The sequence below is a fragment of the Octopus bimaculoides genome, chromosome 9 (genome assembly GCF_046866305.1).
Source record: "Octopus bimaculoides isolate indiv1 chromosome 9, ASM4686630v1, whole genome shotgun sequence".
NCBI lineage: Eukaryota > Metazoa > Mollusca > Cephalopoda > Octopoda > Octopodidae > Octopus > Octopus bimaculoides.
This window is the reverse complement of record NC_142936.1, coordinates 40,325,667-40,348,153: the sequence shown is the minus strand read 5'-3', so window position 1 is coordinate 40,348,153 and position 22,487 is coordinate 40,325,667. Positions and strand designations below refer to the sequence as shown.

The 22,487-nt window shown below is 35.3% G+C and overlaps 1 protein-coding gene across 1 annotated transcript in view; it reads left to right on the top strand.

Annotated features, from left to right (window-relative positions):
* Positions 1–22,002, top strand: part of LOC106869102 (calmodulin-like protein 4) — a 24,082-nt gene extending 2,080 nt beyond the window's left edge. The window contains exons 3-5 of the mRNA XM_089357449.1: positions 11,513–11,650; positions 14,278–14,463; positions 17,744–22,002. Of these exons, the coding sequence (XP_089213575.1) occupies positions 11,513–11,650; positions 14,278–14,463; positions 17,744–17,850 (431 nt within the window). The 3' untranslated portion in view covers positions 17,851–22,002. The remainder of the gene's footprint in view (positions 1–11,512; positions 11,651–14,277; positions 14,464–17,743) is intronic.
* Positions 22,003–22,487: the final 485 nt, after the last annotated feature.

Sequence of the window (22,487 nt, the reverse complement as noted above, 5' to 3'; positions counted from 1 at the left end):
ACAGCAAGGCTCCAGCAACTTCCTGTCCAGTCATATGGTCCAGGAAGTACTCCATTTTAATGCATGTGGTGTCACTGGAATGTCAATCACATTTCTAACAACACCATGTAACCTGCCTTGACCAATAATGGCTTTTTCCTGTAGTAGTGTTGGTCTTACTGTATCTCTCCATTCAGTTAACAAGCTATGTTTCTGTAAGAAGCCTACAAAACTTTAAGTTGCATGGGACTGACGTGCCGGTGGCACATAGAAGCACCCACTACACTCTCGGAGTAGTTGGCGTTAAGGAGGGCATCCAGCTGTAGAAGCTCTGCCAAATCAGATTGGAGCCTGGTGTAGCCATTTGGTTTCACCAGTCCTCAGTCAAATCGTCCAACCCATGCTAGCATGGAAAGCGGACGTTAAACGATGATGATGATGATGAATATGATGAATATATATATGTATATATGGCATATACTCTCTCTCACACATACATCTTATATGTGAATAGACATCAGCTTATTTTATATATATGTATGTAATGTAGTATGCTATATAGTCACACCTACACAAGTGTGCCTTGACATTGTTTCTCATAACTTTTGAAAATGGATATTTTTTTAATGAAATTTTCAGATGTAGATTTTGATTATAAAACGATCCATTTTTCTGAAAGTTATGTGAAAATTGATGTGGGTGGCACCCTTGTGTAGGTGTGTCAATGGTATAGATATATTATCATCATTTTAGTATTCATTTTCTCTGCTCACATGGGTCAGGTGGAATTTGCTGTAGCAGTTTCCTATGGCCTGAAAGGCTGCACACCAAATCTATGACTGAGGCAAAGTCTCTGCCAGATGGAGAGTGGTAGAACAGTAATGTAGATAGGGATATACAAGCAAAGAGCCAAGCTTGGAAAGATTGGAGAAATGGAAGCTGCAAAAAGTTATATTGGGTAGCCAAGAGGGAAGCTAGGTGATAAGGTTATCTAGCAATGGCAGAAGCAGAAAGTAAGAGGTTTGCCAGTGTCTTACAGTATGAAAATCAGAAACATGATGTTCTGGATCACTAGACAGTGTAGCATAGAGAATTGAAATATTGCAGGAGAGAAGTGTGTACAGATGGATGATGGCATGCTTGCACTCAGTGACTCTGAAAAGAAAGAGGTGTGAAAGTGCTACTATGTTAGGCAAAGAATGAATGGGAGGAAGAGAATCTCTCCTGTGTGACAGCAGTATGATAGATAAAGCAATTAAGGATATGAAGTTGAGAAAAGCCCCTGGTCAATTGGGAGTTACTGCTGAGGTGCTTAAAATGTCTGGCATAGTAGCACATAGTTGAGACGCAATGGCCCAGTGATTAGGGCAGCAGACTCGCGGTCGTAGGATCGCGATTTCGATTCCCAGACCGAGCATTGTGAGTGTTTATTGAGCGTAAACACCTAAAGTTCCATAAGGAGATGGTGGTGAACCCTGCTGTACTCTTTCACCACAACTTTCTCTCACTCTTTCTTCCTTTTTCTGTTGTACCTGTATTTCAAAGGGCCAGCCTTGTCACACTCTGTGTCACTCTGAATCTCCCTGAGAACTACGTTAAAGGTAGACATGTCTGTGGAGTGCTCAGCCACTGCACGTTAATTTCACGAGCAGGCTGTTCCATTGATCAGATCAACTGGAACCCTCATCATCGTAACTGATGGAGTGCCAACCAATAGCACATAGTCTAGTATAGTTAATCAGGAGAAAGGAAATGCCTTTGATAGAAGTAATTACAGAGGTATCAAATTGCTGAACTATGTCCTGAAATTTATGGAGAGTTTTAGCCCTTTTAAATTAGGAACAGAATCAGATTAGGTGAAATGCAGTTTGGCTTTGTACCAAAGAGCAGCACTACTGATGCTATCTCTATAGTCAGACAACTGCAGAAGTATTTGGCTAAGAATAAACCTTTGTACTTGGCATTTGTTGACTTGGAGAAATTTTTTGACAGGATACCTACTGTGTGATATAGGCTCTGAGAAAACTAGGGGTAAATGAGTGGCTTGTGAAAGCTGTACAGGCCATGTACAGAGGCTCTGTCAGTAAAGTGAAAGTTAACCATGAGTGTGCAGGTTGGCGTTCATCAGGGTTTGGTTTTCAATAATGTAAATTTGTGTCTGTTTTGCTGTTCATGAGCACACCATGGCAAGGCTGTTAAAGAGTAAAACAGAAGTTCAACTGTTGCAAATTACATCAACTAATATAAATAAAATGATGATATATTTATTAGTGTGATTAAGCTTGCTTCCCAACCATGTGATTTCAAGTTCAGTCCCACTGTGCAGCACCTTGGGTGAGTGTCTTCTACTATAGCCTAGAGCCAATGAAAGCTTCAAGTGGATTTGGTAGACAGAAACTGAAAAATGTCCATTGTGTATATATATTTGTGTGTACATTTATGTATCTGTTTGTGTATACCCTTGTCTAGACTTAGCATGGTGTATAAATGAGCATCAATGTCACACAAGTGAAGTTGTTTGTTTCCAGTTTTCTGTGAAAAACATTATCATACTTGAAAACAGGTGAGGTTTAGCATCAGGAAGGGCATCTAAGTGTAGAAAATCTGTTTCAGCAAATTCCATCTAACTCTTGCAAGCCAGGAAAAGTGGATGTTAAATGATGATAATGATGATATGCAGGTGAGGACTGGCACTACCTGTAATATTTTGTTTCAGAGAAACTTATCAAAAACACATATTAAAAACACAGGGCATTCATTCAGAATGCTGGTGAATTATCACACACTGTATTTTGATCTGGGCTCCTCAGTGACGAATATCCCAGATATTCTGAGCTAAGCAGAAAATACTACTTTCAGTACAAAAGCTAGTTAAACAAAACATTTACTAACATGCGTGAATGCTAGCCAAGCGAGAATGATATTAATATATGCACTTTAAACAATCTTAAATTGAAATACCTGTGTGTATAACATTTATAATGTGTATACAAACATGGAATGACACTGGCTGTACCATTTTGTGTCAGAGAAACTTCTGATAAAGAAGCCCTGTAGAATTACCTAACCCTCTTTTTCCACTGACCATATACTCTCCTACACTCAACTTATTGTCCTTTGCAAATACATTCTGGCATCTTTACCACCATTGCCTTTATCTTCTTTCCAGCTTCTCCTACCCATCCTTATATAATGTGAGGTTGCCGTGTGTCTCCTCTATAGTAAGACACTTGTGTTTGTCCTGTCATATTTTCAGCCTTTCAACACCTGGCATAAAGCCAAATTGCCCTCTTTCAAAATCATTCCCACTCACTCGAGATGGCTTTTCTTTTTCCTATCCTGCAAGCTACTAGTGCTGGTGTCATAAAAACAAAAAAAAACAAAAACCACCCAGTACACTGTAAAGTGGTTAGTGTTAAGAATGACATCCAGGTGTAGAAACCATGCCTATGCTGATATTGGTGCTTAAATGATGATGATTATACACATACAGACAGACAGACAATTCTATTCTAAAGCTCAATCAAAATATAACTTCTTATTCTTGAGTTAATTGTATAGTCTTTGAAGAAGTGTAGTATTGATATATATATGTGTGTGTGTATGTAACAATTAGTGATGGAACAATGAAAATAAAGCAAAATTGATTTTTTTTCTTTTTTATCCTTGTAGACGTTTTTGTTGTACAAAAATTGTTGTCTGTGTTGACGAAAGCCAACATTGTGCATCTATATATTTTTGCAAATATTTGTATTGTGTATAGTGGAGACACTCCCAGTCAGTTTTGTTCTTGTGATTTCCACTTGATGTTTGCAAGTGTGAAATAGTTTATTCGTTGCAACAATTAACTTTTTTTTTACAGCTGGATGCCCGTTTCACTGCTAACCACTCAGCTGTGAAGTTGGTTGTTATTTAATCCCAGATCAGCCCTGTTAGAGTGGATCTATGATAAAAAAAAAAACAGCCCAGCCTTTACATTCGCATCATGTTTTTCTTTTTCCTTTTTTTATTTTGTGTGTGTGGTCTTAGTGTATCTCAAACTACATCATCCAATATGTGTCTGTGTTTTTAAGATTATGTAACTTAAGGAAGTCTTGACTGCTATTTCTAGTGGGTATAGTTGTCGTAGAAGCAGTGGTTCCCAACCTTTTCTATGTTCTTGAACCTCAAGAAAATGTTTAATTATTTTTGGACTCCATACTAAATTAATATCACATGTGACTAAGAAAATGTTAATCTTCTTACCACATTCAATATTGTGGAGGAACAATTTGAAGTAAAAAAAAAAAAAGCTTTTCATTCAGTGCTTAACTGTAAATATAAATTGAGTAATTCTAAGTTGTTAAAGTGTACTAAATCACAACCGTGGGCATAAAATTTAATGAATTCTTTGTTCCTACTTCTCATTTATGACTTCATCAAACATGAAACTTCCCTGCTGATTGCAATCTATAGCTCTACCTGCGAATTTTAGTGATTCTAGCTTTTGTTTTGATTGATGAAGAGAAATGGATCCAGATTCACACCAGAATGTTACAAAGAACAATGACACAATTCTTGGTGAGAATCTCTTAAAGTGTAAATCTGTATGTGTTGGATAATTTATTGTGTTGAGTCAAAAGTTTTGCAATATTTTGGCAACTTATTTGCTTTATTTGTCAAGTTACTACATCCAAAGTGGTGGCCGTCATGTTGCACCACCTGAAGCCACCTTTTAGCCAGTCCTTTGATAATGTGCTGATACCAGTTCTTGTCCTTCAAGGCAAAGGACAAAAAAATTATCTCCCTCAGATTATTACTTGTTCTGATCCATGGCTCATAGTGCTTCATCAACCAAGCAGAGGTGGAAGCTTCAGTGAAGGAATTTTTTGCCTCAAAGGACAAAAACTTTCAGAACAGTGGCTTCAGACAGTGCAACATGATGGCTTCTACTGTGAATGCTAGGCTGATTTTATTGTAACTTGACAAATGAAGCTAAGAAATTACTGAAGGCACGTGAAAAGACATTCGAGCGAGATCGTTGCCAGTGCCACTGGACTGGCTCCTGTGCAGGTGGCATGTAAAATACACCATGTCGAGCATGGCCGTTGCCAGTACCGCCTGACTGGCCTTCGTGCCGGTGGCACGTAGAAGCACCCACTACACTCTCTGAGTGGTTGGCGTTAGGAAGGGCATCCAGCTGTAGAAACTCTGCCAAATCAGATTGGAGCCTGGTGTAGCCACTTGGTCCACCAGTCCTCAGTCAAATCGTCCAACCCATGCTAGCATGGAAAGCGATGATGATGATGATGATTGCAAAACTTTTGACTCAGCACAATAGTTTTTAGTGTGTTTGATAGTATAAAGTTGTTTCTAAGAGTTAGTCATGAATTTTATTCTGTAAATTGACTTTCATGAAGTAAATACTTTCCTCTTTGTCACACCACCTGAAATACTGTCTAATGCCCCCAAGCAATGTAGGCACTCAAGGTTGGGAACCCTTAATGTAGAGATCTGTCAATGGTGAAGGAAGGAGTTGAGTTTGTGTCCATGCTCTCTCGCAGAAGCACTGACAAAAGTAGTTCCAACAATGCAACCACTAGTTTTTTATTTTGTTTACAAAGCAATTTACTTTAATTTTTGGAATCTCTCTTGTAGTAGATGTCACTTGTTTAGCCTTTAAGCTTCTTTTTCTTTTCCATCTGGCAGTGTGCACCTAGGTCTGCATTATTCAGTGTGTCCTTTTTAAAGATAGTTGGATCTAATTTGGTGGAGACTTGGCTCCTATTTCTAGCAGATCAACAGATTATATCATAGCTGTTTTGTTGGCTCAGATACATCTAGCATGTAATAGGCTATTGTACATACCAGTTATTAATTCAAACCACTTGTAGGTCTAATGGTAGGATGTCAAGATAAAAAAAATCTGGGTTGACTGGTACATATTCTTCTATCAAAACCATGTTCTAGGTTCAATTCCACTGCAAAACACCTTAAGCAAATGTTTGCTCCTTTATCCTTGGTTTAACCAATGCCTTGCGAGTGGAATTTGTTCGATAGAAACTGTGTTAAAGAATATTAATGCATTTCTGAGTGTATCTGTTGGGCAAAAGATAGATATAAACATTGTAAAAGAAAACGACAAAAAAAAAAAGTTACTTTTTATTTTTGTTCAGTTCTGAGTTATAGACAATCCCTTGCCACTCTCATTTGAAACTTGTAATGGTATGATGAGAGAAACGGTGTGACCAGGAGTAATGAAATAAGAAAGACAGCATTGACTGGGATTATAGTTACATGTTAACTGAAAGAGTGAGTGATGGATATTAATTAAGGCATATAGTGATAAGAGAACAATAGATGCCAATATGAGTGATCTGGGAGAGGAGGAATAATGGTTAACATGCAGGCAGGTAATGGTAAGGGTCTGTTGGATATGAGTAGATCCAGTTTAATCCTTGTCCCATCATGATGGGAGAGAGAGGTAGAGTGATAATATAGTAGTGTGAGGGATTGACCACAGAAAGATTCAGTACCATCCCTTGTTACACAAGTGAAATGTTACAGAGTGGTAGGAGTTGGGTTAGTAACTTAATGAATAAGAGACCCAAATTTAGATACATTACATTTGAGCTTCCATCATTACTACTATTTTAGAGTTTGTTTTGCCAAGTTTCTACTATTGGGCTAGTCTTCTTCAGCACTGCATGTTGTTAATTATCATGGTTTTTTATCATTTCATTTCCAAATCTGAGCATCTTGAGATCAGGCTTTACATCATCATGTATCCCTCTTTCACAGACTCTTTTCACTTTGAGAACTTGGCATTCTTTACACGGCTTTAATCCTCCATGTTTGCCACATGCTTGTTCCAGCACAGTCTTCTTACATGCATCTGATAGCTTTCATATCCAGTTCTTTTCTCAGCTCACTTATACCCTTATCATTCATACACACAACCATTATACATCCATCCAGCAGAACATTCTCTTTGCATCAGCACTCATGTATTACTGCCTTTCGCTTAGCACTTTGTATACAAGCACCAATCTGTTCCTTACTCTGAGAGAGAAATCTTTTGTTACCAGCAGAGATAATAGCTCCCTGAACTTTTCTAGTCCATTTCTACTTTGGCTTTTATGCTTTCGGGACATCTACCCCACTTTCATTACTAAGTAGGTCACCTAGATGACAAAAGTCAACTTCTTAGGAGCTCCTAAGCATTTGAAGGAACCTGTTTCATATTTGCTCTTACTGCTTACTGCACCTGTTCATCTCCTGTATATAAAATTTACCTTCACTCTTAGCATTCTTAGCTTACACTGGCTACACTGTTCTTTAATTTTTGCTAAGTTCACTTTGTGAATTTTTGATTCTAGGATTTGCTTTCTTGTCTGGAATTTCTTTTCCTAATCTTTGATCAGTTTGATTATAAGAACTAGATTATTGGCATTTTTGCCACAAGCAAAAGTGGAATGAGGAATGAGCTCTGATGGATCCCTACCTGCATGCTAAATCAATTGCTGTACTCATTACTCTCACATTGCACCTCTGTCAAGGGCTTGTGCAGCTCTCACAAGCTATCAAACTGCAGCTAGTTTTGTTAGCAACTACTAAATTGTAGAATGTGAAAACTCTAATTGAAGGCCTTCTCTGGGTCAATGAATGTCAAGTATAAGGGTCTACTTTTAGCTAAATATTTTTCCTTAAGCTGCCTCACTTGGAAAAGGCCATCTATATATCTTCTTTCCTTTACTTCTTTCGGTCATGTGACTGTGGCTATGCTGGGGTACCATCTTGAAGGACTTTAGTCAAACAAATTGACCCCTGGACTTATTTTTTTAAGCCTAATTCTTATTCTCTTTTGCTGAACTACTAAATTATGGAGATGTAAACACACTAGTGTCATTTGTCAAGTGGTAGTAAGGGACAAACACAGACACAAAAGCACACACACACACACAGACACACACATGCATATATAGGTATATATAGTTGGAATTTACAAAAAAAAAACAAAACAAATGAAGACAGGTGTGTAAACAACAGGTGTATTAATTTAATGCTCGGGAAGTGAGAAAGTCTTTCATGTTTCAAGCCCACGCTCTTCAACAGAAAGGAACACAGAAATAGAGAGAGAAAAATATATATATATGACAGGCTTCTTTCAATTTCCAGCGACCAAATCTACTCACAGTGCTTTGGTTGGTCTAAGGCTACAGCAGAGGACTTGCCCAAAATGCCAAGCAGTGAGACTGAACCCAAAACCATGTGGCTGAGAAGAAAGCTTCTTACAATGTAGCCATGCCTGCACCTAAAATATTAAAATAATGTGTTTTTCTCACTAAACACTGCAAACTGTCATCAGTGGAATTGAAGTTATGCTCTAAGAACACTAATTTGAATACCTCCAACCCTACAGTCGTCACTCCATTACCATAAACATTCACTCATAAGAAGGCTGGCCAGTCTTAGTTAATCTAAAATTCATGTTCACTTACTCTTCCTCTTAAATCTCCCTCCTTTTAAAAAACCAAACAATTGTTAACTATATATATATATATATATATATGTAATGTGCTTGCACACCCTAGTTCAGTTAGGTTATTATCTCCCTTTCACTCAGCCTCTTTCTTCTGGTCATTTCATCATAATCCCTACACATTCTCTTCTCTTTCTATTTTGTTTTCTTCTCAACCCTTTCTGTTGAAGAGTTTAGGTTTGAAATGTTAAAGACTTTTCCATTCTTCCTGAGCATCAAACTAATATACCTGCTTGTTGTTCCCTCACCTGTCTTCATTTTTTGTTTTCTGTAAATTTGAACTATCTATCTATCTATCTATCTCTATATTTGAAGAAAAGCAACAAAAATTCAATAGGTTATAGCAGTACGTACGTTTCGTACAAACTTCATTTATTTATGTAGTGAGAACACCATATAGAATGTGCAATGAAAATGTACTCCTCAGCTGCATAATGGAAGTTCATTTTAGAAAGTCATTTTGTAGATGTGTGCAAAAACAAGAGTAAGAGAAGAAGAAAATAACAGTAATAATATTTGTCTCCTATTAAGAAACAAAAAAGTTTATATAGGATTGCAAAAGAAGTGCTCAAATATAAATGTGACTAGGATAAAAAGGCATTAGTAACAGAATAAAAACATTATGTTCGGGTCAACGACTGAACAAAAACACCACCTCTCAAACAAACAATCATATATAAAAAATACACCATGGTCCACAAACACACAAGAAAAGCATATAATTTTAAAATAATACATATATATAAAGTGTACAATTTTAAAAAGCATATATTCTAATAAAAATACAAATATATCTAATTCGAGTTAAAAATATATATAAAAAAACGTAAGATATATTTTTTATATATAATAGAATACAAAAGGTCTAAAAGTTAGAATAAGGCGACTAGAAATTCAAAAAACCAGTCCTATTAGACAAATAAATAATATGAAGATAAAATAATATAAAATAATTGTCAACCGACTAAAGAATTTAACTCACGATTAAAATACTTTTTAAATAATTTAAAGTCATTCGAAGGTAATTAATAAATATATATATATATATATATATATATAGACGGTTTAGATATAGATTCAAGGCTTGAATATGGTACTTATGCGAAGGCACCCGAATATCACATCCCAAAAAGGATGGGTGATTAAAATCAAACAATAAGCAACACGGATTTCAAAAGTGATTGCAGTACGCACGTTTCATGCTACTTCAATTTATTTAAGTAATATGTGAGCATTACCTTAAGTGCAATATGAAGAGCAATCTTCAGCTGCACGAAAAAATGTAGAAAAAAAGACATATTACAAATGTGGCAACATATTAAAACCAAGTGGGAGAGAGCAGAGGAAGAATATATAAGTCCATCTTGACATAGCAGGGTCTATCAGGCTTCCCTCTCTTTAGAAGTAATTGTCCCTTTGCTATCACCACTAGATAAGAAAACAATAGAATTCTGAGACAGTTAAAACTTTTGTCTAGAATCAATTACTAGCCTGATAGACCCTGCTATGTCAAGATGGACTTATATATTCTTCCTCTGCTCTCTCCCACTTGGTTTTAATATGTTGCCACATTTGTAATATGTCTTTTTTTCTACATTTTTTCGTGCAGCTGAAGATTGCTCTTCATATTGCATTTAAGGTAATGCTCACATTACTTAAATAAATTGAAGTAGCATGAAACGTGCGTACTGCAATCACTTTTGAAATCCGTGTTGCTTATTGTTTGATATATATATATATATATATATATATATATATATATATATATATATATATATATATATATATATATATATATATATATATATATATATATATATATATATATATATATATAAAATATTTTTTGAGATGGTTATGACTAGAATGTCTTTAATCTTAGCTAACCTGATGCTAAATAATAATCATGATAACACAATATACGTGAGGAAATAAAATGTGTGACATAGAAGTCACAGTTAGCTTAATAGCATTCATAACTCTCAGGTGTTAGGCGACATTCTTGACAATTTGTAGCAAGTTCTGCTATCAATTATATTATCAAAGAAAACCAGTTCTACAATATTTTTAGTGGTGTGAATTTGTTTTGTTTTGTGTATGTGTGTGTGTGTTTGTGATCTGCATATGTGTGTAAATATGTTTGTATGTATAAATATATATATTGTGTGTGTGAGTATTTATGTATGGAAATTCCATACTAATTGACGTGCATGTACATAGGCTGATTGGTTTTGTTGTTCAGTTTGCACCTATGGCATTCTAGCATCTTGAGCAAATGCTATTTTCTATGGCTTCAGGTCAATTTCTATACCTTGTGAGTGAAATTGAGTAGAGTGAAACTATGCAGGAGGATTGTACTTGTAAAGCAAATATCCAGCCTTGTCACACATTATGTCATGCTGATTCCTCCCTTTACAACCACTTACACCTTCATTCATATGATCGAACATCTAAATCTTTATTGAGTGACAACCTTGTGTGTGTGTGTTTACATGTGTCTGTATGCCTGTCTGTCTATCACTATTTCTATCTGTTTCTATTTATTTATATCTGGACGCTGGCATGTCTACATGGTTAAGAAGTTTGCTTTGCAACCATAAGGTTCTGGGTTCATTCTCACTGGGTGACATCTTGAGTTCAGTGCCTTGTACTATAGTGAAAATCTATTTGAAACAGTGCTGAAGCCACTTTATGTGTTCTTTAGTTTCTTTTAATCAGCATAGTTAAGCCTATGCTGGAGCACCAATGAGTGCACAAGTGTGTGTGTATTTGGACATTGGATAAACTAAGCCATTTGATAAATAAAGACTGATGAAAAGTAGGAGACTACTGTTCTCGATATATCTGACTAACTTTTTACAAACAGTGCTTTAGTATGGCCACAATCCAATGACAGAAACCAATAAGAGAATGTCTTTTTATTTCATTTTATTTATTTTTATTTTTTTTGCTTTATTTCTCTCTTTGTGTCTAGATGATATAAAACAATATTTGATATATTTGTTATTATAGAGTACAAAGAATGCTTTAGCTTCAATGCTAAACGTAACTACATCAGCCAGGATGATGAATTATCCCTGATCATGCGGTCCCTTGGCTTCAGTCCAACCAGCGAGGAGATTGTCAGATACTTGGGGAAATACAAGGATGGTAGGCAGCCATTTTCTTTCATTCACATTTCTGTTGTTTTACTATGACTCACCTTTTAGTCTCTGTTCCCTACCACTGCTCGCTTTTATTTCTGATTACTTTGCATTCCATATTTCTATTTATGTCTAGCATTGTTTTTAATCAGTTGTTTTTTTTTTATTTGGCTAACCACTTTCTCTTTGTTTGTGCTAGTGTGTGTGTGACAGAGATATATACTAGATGAGGTCCAATTTGGTTTTGTGCTTACAAAATGTGCTATAGATGTTCTCTTCTGAGTCAAACAACTACAAGAGAAGTACGTAGATATACTTAGTATTTATTAACCTAAAGAAAATCTTCAGTATAATCTTTGTTCTGTGTTTTGGGGTCACTGAGGAAGCTTGGAGTAGACAAGTGACTTTTGATAGCCTTAAAGCCTTGTAACAATTAACAAGTACTCAACAAATTTAGTGTATAACTGATTGATCAAGGATTGATTCTCAGTCCCCTCCTATTCCTCACTCTTTCTTTTACTGACGCTTCCATTATTTTCATAACTATTCTGCTTTTGTAATTGAATATGAACAGAACTACCTGTTTAATCATCTTTTTCTGTAATACTAATTATCAATCTCACTTCTCAGAACTACTTCACTTCTCATTCATCTTTCTTCCTTAATATTGCATCTCTCTATTCACATTTAACATTGATCATCCTTGTGTGCTACCAAATTATCTCCACTTCTCAGTCACCATTCATCTCTCACTCTCCCCATACACATCAGTTTTTCCCCTCACTCTTATGCATCCTACTCACCTACACGTCATCTCCCTCTCTCTCCTCCTTCTTGTGTTGTTGTTGTGGCAGAATCGTTACCAAGCCAGGCAAAGTACTTATTGGCACTTCTTCTGACTTTATGCTCTAAGTTCAAATGCTAGCAGAATCGTTAGCATGCTGGGCGAAATGCTTAGCTGCATTTTGTTCATCTTTACATTCTGAGTTCAAATTCTGTCAAGGTCGACTTTGCCTGTCATCCTTTTGGGGTTGATAAATTAAGTACCAGTGAAACACTGGGGTTGATGTAATCGACTAATCCCCTCCCCCCAGAATTTCCGGCCTTGTGCCTGTAGTAGAAAGGATTATTATTATTCCACCGCTCTTCACTACCTTCTATACTGCCACCCCTCTCCTATTTTTCCACCCAAATCATATGCATTATCATCACCCTGCCACTCTTGTCTACCATTCACTACTGCCACCCCTCAATGCTCTCCAGTCTCTGCAATCATTAACTCTTCTTCCATGCTTTCCCTCTGATGTATATTTGTTATTTCTTCTTGTAGCTTGAGAATTCACTGATACTTCACTATCATTTCATCCCTCTTACCATCTCCATCCTGGTTACTCCCACCCACTCTACAAGAATGTGAGTAGTGAGTAGCATTGTATCTCCTCTACTGTAAGAAACTTGTTCTATTATAGCCCCTTCTTTCATACTTTAACCTTTCATCTCCTTTTATAAAGTTTCCTTCCTCTCTACTGCATCCCCATGCAGTCAAAGGAGATGAACCTGTCAAACTATCCAACCCAAACCAGCATAAAGATGGATGTTAAATGATGTTGCTGATATTTATATGCGTGTGTGTATGTGTATATCAATATATATACATATGACTATGTATTTATGTGTATGTATGTATATATGATGACTATGGTCTGGTGGTTACGGTGTTGCACTCACTATTGCTAGATCATGGTTTCAGTTCCTAGATTGTGCATTGTGTTCTCGAGCAAAACACTTCATTTCACATTGCTCTGTGGTCACTTTGACACCTGATGCATGGTACACTATGCACCAAGACAGGCAACGTCAGTTTCATGGAGAAAGTTAATGTACAACACATACATTTGATGATGATCATCATCATTGTCTAACGTCCGCTTTCCATGCTAGCATGGGTTGGACGATTCGACTGAGGACTGGTGAAACCAGATGGCTACACCAGGCTCCAATCTGATTTGGCAGAGTTTCTACAGCTGGATGCCCTTCCTAATGCCAACCACCCTGAGAGTGTAGTGGGTGCTTTTACGTGCCACCAGCACGAAGGCCAGTCAGGCGGTACTGGCAACGGCCATGCTCAAAATGGTGTATTTTATGTGCCACCCACACAAGAGCCAGTCCAGGGGCACTGGCAACGATCTTGCTCAAAAGTCCTTACACATGCCACGGGCACAAGTGCCAGAAAGGCGACGCTGGGCACAGGTGCCATCCTGATTTCACTATAAACAAATTATTTGTGCAGGTTGTTCAACAAAAAGCTGAGCACTCATACATCGTCTTCAACAGGAGAAACCCTTGTATTTACATATGTATGCATGTGTAATTTTAACCCTTGTCCAGCTTTCTGTGAATCAATTTCTCACTTGTGCTCCCACTTCCTAACTATTTGTCTTACTTCCCCTCTCTCTCTCCCTATCTTTCTCATTCTTTGTCCATTTCCCTCTGACTCTCTCACCTCTTCTCAAATCAAGATGCAAAATTAAATTACTTAAACTCAATGCTGTTAACATCCAACCATTTGTGTTAAGAACAGCTGTTGAAAAATTGTACAAAAGATCTGTGAATTCGTCTTTGTTGTCTTTGCAGAAGATGGTAAGATGAACTTTGCTTCATTCTTGGACGTACTCCATGAACACAGCCAGTTGGAAGATGTCAAGACTGAAATTTTGCAAGCTTTCAAAACTCATGATATTGACAAGAAAGGCTATGTCTCAGCTAAAGAACTTCGACACATCCTTACCAACATTGGAGACAGACTCACCGATCAAGAAGGTACTTCTTTTTCTTCCATCACCTCTTTACCAATACTCATTGCACAATTATAAATAAGTAGTTAAATATTATTACTGTTTTTAACCAAGGGATTGTGCCTATTTTAAGTTTTTTCAAGTTATCTTAAAATAAGGTGGCAGCTGGCAGAATTGTTAGCACGTTTGATAAAATGCTTATCAGTATTTCTTTTGGCTCTTTATGTTCTGAGTTCAAATGTTGTCAAGGTCAACTTTGCTTTTGGTTTCAATGTAATGAACTTTACTCTCCTTTCAAAATTGCTGGGCTCGTGTCAAAGTTAGAAACATTATTTTTATTAGATATTCAGGGCATAGCATTGGATAAATTGTTTAGAGCAGTTGTTCTCAACCAGGGTCTATGTAAGATTTTGATGTTGAAGTTTATAAGCAATAAATTAATTATACTTCTACATTACATAAAATATTTTAACAGGTATGGCTGTGTGGTTAGAAGCTTGCTTCTCAACCCCTTGGTTCCAGGTTCAGTCCCACTGCATGGTACCTTGGGCAAGTGTCTTCTACTATAGCCTCAGGCCGACCAGAGCTGTGGTAGTGGATTTAGTAGACGGAAACTGAAGGAAACCTATTATTTGTGTGTGTGTGCACCTGTGTTTGTTCCCCACTACTGCTTGACAACTGGTTTTGGTGGGTTTATGTCCTTGTGATGTAGCAGTTTGACAAAAGAGACCAATAGAATAAGTGCCAGGCTTTAAAAAAAAAATAAGTACTGCAGTCGATTCGTTCAACTAGAAATTGTTCCAGGCAGTGCCCCACCATGGATGCAGTCTAATGACTGAAACAGATAAAAAATAAATCCCTAATAATATCTTTTTATAAAAATATAATCAGATTTTTTTTTTTGACATGAGGATCCAGTAGAGTTAAATCGGAATCAAAGGATCTGTAAGCTAAAAATGGTTGAGAACCACTGGTTTAAGCGCATAAGGAAACATGTCTTGCCATGTTTCTTCTCACTCTTTACATTCTTGAGTTCAAAATATGATAAGGTCAATTTTTCTCCTTTATCCCTCTGGGCTGGGTAAAATAAACTACTTGCCTAATATTGGGGTTGATTCTAAACTACTGTTTCCTCACTACATAATATAAAGCTTTGTATCTATGTTTGAAACAATTAATAAAAAAGGTATTGACCTGGTAGAATCATTTGAGTGTTTGAAAAAAATGTCTTGTCGTATTTGTTTTGGCTCTTTACTCTCTGAGCTCAGGTCTCATTGATGTTAACTTTGTCTTTCATTCCACCAGGATCAATAAAACAAAGTAATATACCTCATTCTTGTGCATCATTAAATACTTGTATACAAGTATATAGACATACCCTAGAACCGGAACACAAACATGTGAACTCTGTCTGTCTGTGTATATATATATATATATATATATATATATATATATATATATATATATATATATATTGATTAATGAGTGAGATGAAGGATACGAGAATGTTGCAATTGGCTGGGATACTGAACATCTGGTTCTGTAGTATCCGTCTGTAGTTCTGTCTCTTCAGTTGATTACAAGATGTATCGAATTAAAACATCTGTTCTGCAAGTTTTCTTCTTGGTATATGTGTACAAAAGCAGCAAATTAAGAGATACAATTTCATTATTATAGAAGATCAATAAAAATCAGGTACAAACAGAAACAAATGCACAAATACGATGTTAGATGGGTTGAACCAATTGTAGTAATCAATAAACATTCTCGTATCTTCCGTCTCAATCAAATACCCAACAAACACTGTGAAAGTGAACGTGTTTTACCAGCAAACTACCAGGTGTATACCATATAATTTATTATCTAATAACTTATATTAATATATACACAATATTACAAGATATAAAAATATTTTTACAGTTGCTTTGATGCATCCTTATGAATAGTAGGTGGAGGCGCAATGGCCCAGTGGTTAGGGCAGCGGACTCGCAGTTTTGAGTGTTTATTGAGCGAAAACACCTAAAAGCTCCACGAGGCTCTGGCAGGGGATGGCGGCAAACCCTGCTGTACTCTTTCACCACAACTTTCTCTCACTCTTTCTTCCTGTTTCTGTTGTGCCTGTAATTCAAAGGGTCAGCTTTGTCACACTGTGTCACGCTGAATATCCCCGAGAACTACGTTATGGGTATACGTGTCTGTGGAGTGCTCAGCCATTTGCACGTTAATTTCACGAGCAGGTTGTTCCGTTGATCGGATCAACTGGAACCCTCGACGTCATAAGCGACGGAGTGCCAACAACATGAATAGTAGATATTATGCAATTAGGTGTAAACATTATAAAGTAACATACAAAAGCATATGAGAGGTAATATCAACACACAAAAGCCATGGTACATTACTACTCATGCACATGCATGTGCATGCGTGCACACACAGACACACACACAAAATATCCATTCGTTTAATGTTTAAATTTACACACTAGTGTAGGTTGGATGAAAACTTATTATTGGAGCATTATTTTCGGCCAAATACTTTTCACATTGCTAACCCTTACCTCTTTTCAAAGAAAGGACTTATATTTGTAAGAATGGAGATATGAGATAATTTATTGATAGGAAAGCAGCCATATAATGTCACTATTATTCAAGTGTTTCAGGCAATGACATTGCAGAATAACTTCCATATATACACACACACACATCATATATACACATACATATACCCCAAATACACATGAGTGTATATATTCATATTTGCCCAAATGCAAAATTACATCTCAGTACATAATTGTTAGGTATTTACACACATGCATATATAGACATAGTTATATATCTTCTCTGTAACAAGACACTTGTGCTTCTCCCCCTGACATACTTTAGCCTTTCAACAGCTAGCATAAAGCTACCTCACCATCTCAAACACACACACACTCTGTAGCAGGTATTTTTTTCCTTATCCTTTTTACCTGCTCATTTGCAACCTCACTAGTGCCAGTGGCACAAAGAAAAAAGGTATCCAGTACACATTGTAATGTGGTTGGCATAAGGAAGGGCATCCAGTCATAGATACCTTGCCAAACACCAGAACTCCACACATTCTTTCCATCTACCAGATTCTGTCAAATTGTACACCCCATGCCAATATAGAAAATGGACATTAAATGATGATAATGAGGATGATGATGCTGATATATACATATATATATTTAAATCTATATTGCATACATATACACTCATACATATGTGCTTTGACATTTATTCATCTTTGTTTTGATATTTATTTCCATCATTTTTCTCTTTCAGTTAACAACCTTCTACGTGAGTTTCGAATTTCCCCTGATGGTCCTGTTCATTACGAAGCTTTCCTGAAGCAATTATTAACTCCATTTCCAGACTACGATCTGTTATAAGCTGCCCGATTAACCTATTTTTGTTTAATATGAATAATCACCTACTGAACCTGTCATTTAAACTTTACTGACCAGCAAAGCCTTTAAAAACAATTGAGGGGAAACATAATTAGTTTTAGCTTGCAAGAGTTAACAGAAGGTACTTCTTTCTCTTCAGATATTCTAACCTATAGAAATATATGTCCTTTCTATGTCTCAGTAGCTCTCTTTTACACTCTCTCTCTCTCTCCTTTCTTGTGTGTGTGTGTGTGTGTATGTATATATATATATATATATATACACACACACACATATATATATATAAAGGTTTTCCTTGACTGGGACTTTAAGTTTCGTCTGATGTCTTATTCAACCTCTGGCTGAATAAACCACAAAACAAAATTGGAAGTCCCAGTCAGAATGAATTTATTTTTATGACTCTACTTTCAGTATTGAGTCTCTTCATCAAACACAAACATTGATTAATAATTGAATGACAAAAAAAAAGAAAAAAAAACAGGTGATATTACAGCTCTAATCTAATGATTGCATAACACCTGCTCTTTTGGTAGTCATTTATTCATTAATACTGCATTCTGTACTTATCTTCTGGTGCATATAAGAGTTTTGGTAGGAGAACATTAGTGAATTCTCTCCACCTCACTGCCAGAACTTTGTGATGCTCTACATTATAAATATTTTGAATTATAACAACTGGTTATTAGCCCTGCTATGACAAAATGGGAATATAATTATGTATGTGTATGCATGCATAGTCTTACTTTGATATTCTAAATTTCTACAGGGATTATTGTCTTGTCATTTCATTTCTGCTTCCCTTGCAAATCTAGAGACTAAGATTTCTAATCTAAGAAATGTTTTCAACTTACTGGTTGGGGTCATGGACACCCTAAAATAAATATGAGCTCCAAATGTGTGAACCAATTCTGGAGGTAGAAGTTTTATCTTGTAATGTTAGAATCATTTCACTTCTTATGCATTACAGATGCTCTTAGAAATGACTTGAAATTCACAATATCTCACACCTTTCAATTTATTAAAATATCAAGCCTTCATGCCCTGCCAAAGGAGATCAATATTATCTCTGGAACACACTACTTGGGGTAAGTATACAGAACAAATACACTTACTGCAATTCAACAAGCAACCAGAATTTTAAAAAAACAAATTCCTGAAGATTCTTCTTTCTTTCCATTAAAACACTTAACGAAATAAACATATCAATATACATAGAAAGTTATAAAGAGAGAGTCATGAAATGATAGAGTACAAGGCTGAATGCATACAATATCACCCTACATACTGAGTTCAAATCCTGTCAGTGGTGACTTATTTTCCTCCTCCTGATCAGCATTTGATAAAATAAGATGTTTTAAGGTATTTTAATTGAAATTGCTCTGCACCTTTCATCAAAACTTTCTCTTGGCCCAGGTCCATTGAAATTGTTCACTGAGAAGGGTAGGTAGATGAAGAAAATTATTTACTTTTCTGTCTTAAAAATTGGTGAAATCTAGAGTTAAATTGTAACTAAATATTATCTGTACCTAATGTGCTGAAAGATATTAAAGGTATGGGTTGGTTTTCAGTTTTATTGCAGCTCTGGTCTTTATTGATTGTTGTACTATTGCTAAATTTTGTTTCTTTAAAAAGCATTATTAATGCATTTTCTCCATTTGTAACAGTAGATAAGTTAGTCATTATGCAGAAACATCCATTCTAGGTATTTATTAATCATGTGCCTTACCAATATATTTTTGGCCTTTGTTACATAATGAAATCAATTTTTTTATAAACTTTTTCTATATTTAGAAAGCATTCCAAATTCTTTGTTAAGCCTTGTAAACTATTTCCTCTTGCAACCCCTTAATTGCCCTTTAACATTGTAGACTGTCTACCTTGCAAATAAGCATCTCATGATAAAGACCACTCAATCAGCTAATTTTGTCTACTTCTTTAAAATCCTCAGCAGTTAATTCCAAATAAATGCAGTTTGCTTAAAAGTATTGTTTTATGCAGAAAATTTTTTTGCAAAACAGAGTGCAAAAGAGAAATAGATAGTGAAACAGAACAAAACAATGAACAGTGAAATATTTGGATACATCAGTGAACAAAAAGAATTTAAAAAACTTTATGGGAAGTAGAAAAAGAACCTGAAATTTTAATTAAAATGTTATTAGTCATGTCATATAATTGGGAACAATCTATATATTGTTTACATAGCAAATAGCCAGTAAGTGGATAACATTGCTTATTCTGTTTGGAATAATTAGGACCTGGCTAATAGAATTCTTTCACCATTGGGAACACTTGAAAAACAAAAAGGCGTATTTCTGTCTCATCTCAATATAATTTGTGGATCCTGAAAACCCTGTGACAGTGTCTGTCATTCCATTTGTTTGCATACCTTTTTTGTGCGTTAATTTTTTTTTCCACACTCCTACTGACATTAGAAATACTTGCATCTGTCAGTTATTAAAGTAGTTGTGTTTTCTCTGTACTTCTCCTATCCTGAGAATGATAAACCTTTAGATTTGTTTTCGATAATCATTAGAGGTTGCTCATGTAGTTTTTTTCTTTTTTTTTTTCTAATCTTAATTGTATTTATTATTGCTAAAACTTTCAAGTTTATTATTTTATTTTTAGATGAAATTTTATTAATCAGTGTTGTGAAAACTTTAAGTATAAAGTTGAAGTTTTGTATCTTTCCATTCATATCATTCTTAGGTAAACTTGCACATTTATAACATTTATATATTTGAATTACAAAGAATAAGAAGAACATAAACAGTTAAAACATTCCAGACATATCAAAGATACAATCTTTAACTCTTTTAATATCAACCTGCTTGTGCTAATTAATATGTTCCTATTTCAATTAAAATTGTGATCAAAACCTGACATTTAGGTACATTTTAATATTTTATGATAATTTAATTAGTTTGATCCTTATTTATGAGCCTTTCTCTACCAGCAATAAACATGCATATTTTCTCTATACAGTATCTTCCCCCCCCTCTCTCTCTCAGCTGTATATGGTGTCAAATGTGCTGTAATTGAACATTTTAGAGTGGGCAGGTTTTGATCCTATACATCTATAATGACACTCAAATTATAATAATAAAAGAACAAGTGATTTAAAGTTTTACATATCAGTTCCAAAACCATGAATCTGTTCTACTGAAAATATATCATTCTATATAGTGGTGTATTTCAGCTATGCAGACTTATTTGTGATTCAAATGTTTTATTTCTTTTCCTTTCTCCCCCTCCCCCTCTAGCTTTTCTGTCTATTTATAGCTTAGTTTAATATAACTTTTATTTTTGCATTAATTTCAATTCTCTAATGTATTTTATTACTCTAAGATGACATTTTCTTGTATATTTGTGTGTGTGCATATATATATATATATAAGACTGGGGTATGTTGTACCATTTTAATTCTGTGTTACATGTTTCATTACAATGTGGGAATACATTTTATGAAAACATTAATAATAATATAATAAATTCATACCAGATAAATACATACATGTTTTAACTTGTAGAACATCTTCCAACTGTAATGGAATATGCAGATGTGCTTCATGTGGACACAGCTTGGATTATAATCCGTTCTATGTGTGTGTGTGTGTATAAATAAATGCATGCACACACACACTCTCACCTTTTCATTAGTGTCTTTTTTAGTAAGTTAGTTTATGTTTAATTCAGTCTATCATAGTTGATGTATTTGTCTCTAGCAGAAACAATGAAGCACTAAACTTTAAAATCCCACCAGACTGCTTAACCTTTCATACTTATTAAGACTACCCACACCACACACCATACCACCTGCCCTTAAAATAAAGAAAGATAAAAGTGTTAATCACAATCCTACATCACTGCCTCTTCTCTGACACTATTTACATTCCAGTATCTCTAACTTCTCTATAGCTTATCTTCATTTAATGGATCAGAGGATTTAAAATGAAGTATTTGATGATAGAAATATATTTTGATTATTATATTGGAAAATTTCGAATGCAAATAACAAATATTAAAGCATTTATGTTTGATTCTTCTATAACATTCCATTGTTTATGATTTCATTTTTTTTTTTTGTTTTAATTTTATAATTTTGGTAATAAAAATTAAATGACTATTTTTATTGTTGACCATTGTTTTGTTGTTATCACTTGAATCAAATTATCTATTGTTTATCTACCAGTTGGCTTTGGTTAATCAAACTTATGAGCAATATTTGTTTCTCTCTTTCAGACAGCCTATGTGGCATTGTATATAATTCAATGTGTTTGTCCTTTTAAATATTGTAGGGTGTAATTAGAGAGAGATTTGATGCTGATTCTTGCTGCTGTGTAGATACATGACAACAGATGCTATGACTGAATGGTTAAATAGCTGCACTTGTACCACTGGGCTACGAAAATCATAGAGTAAGAAAACCATGGTTATGATGTTGAAGTATTGGGAGTTGAATTTCTTCCCTAATTTTCAAAAGTTTGTAACCCTACTACAGTTGCTGGAGCAGTCCATTTGCAGATACCATATTTTTTAAAACATGCATGCCTGAGGTACATACATGGCTGTGTGGTTAATAAGCTTGTTTCCCAACCATGTAATTTTGAGTTTGATCCCAC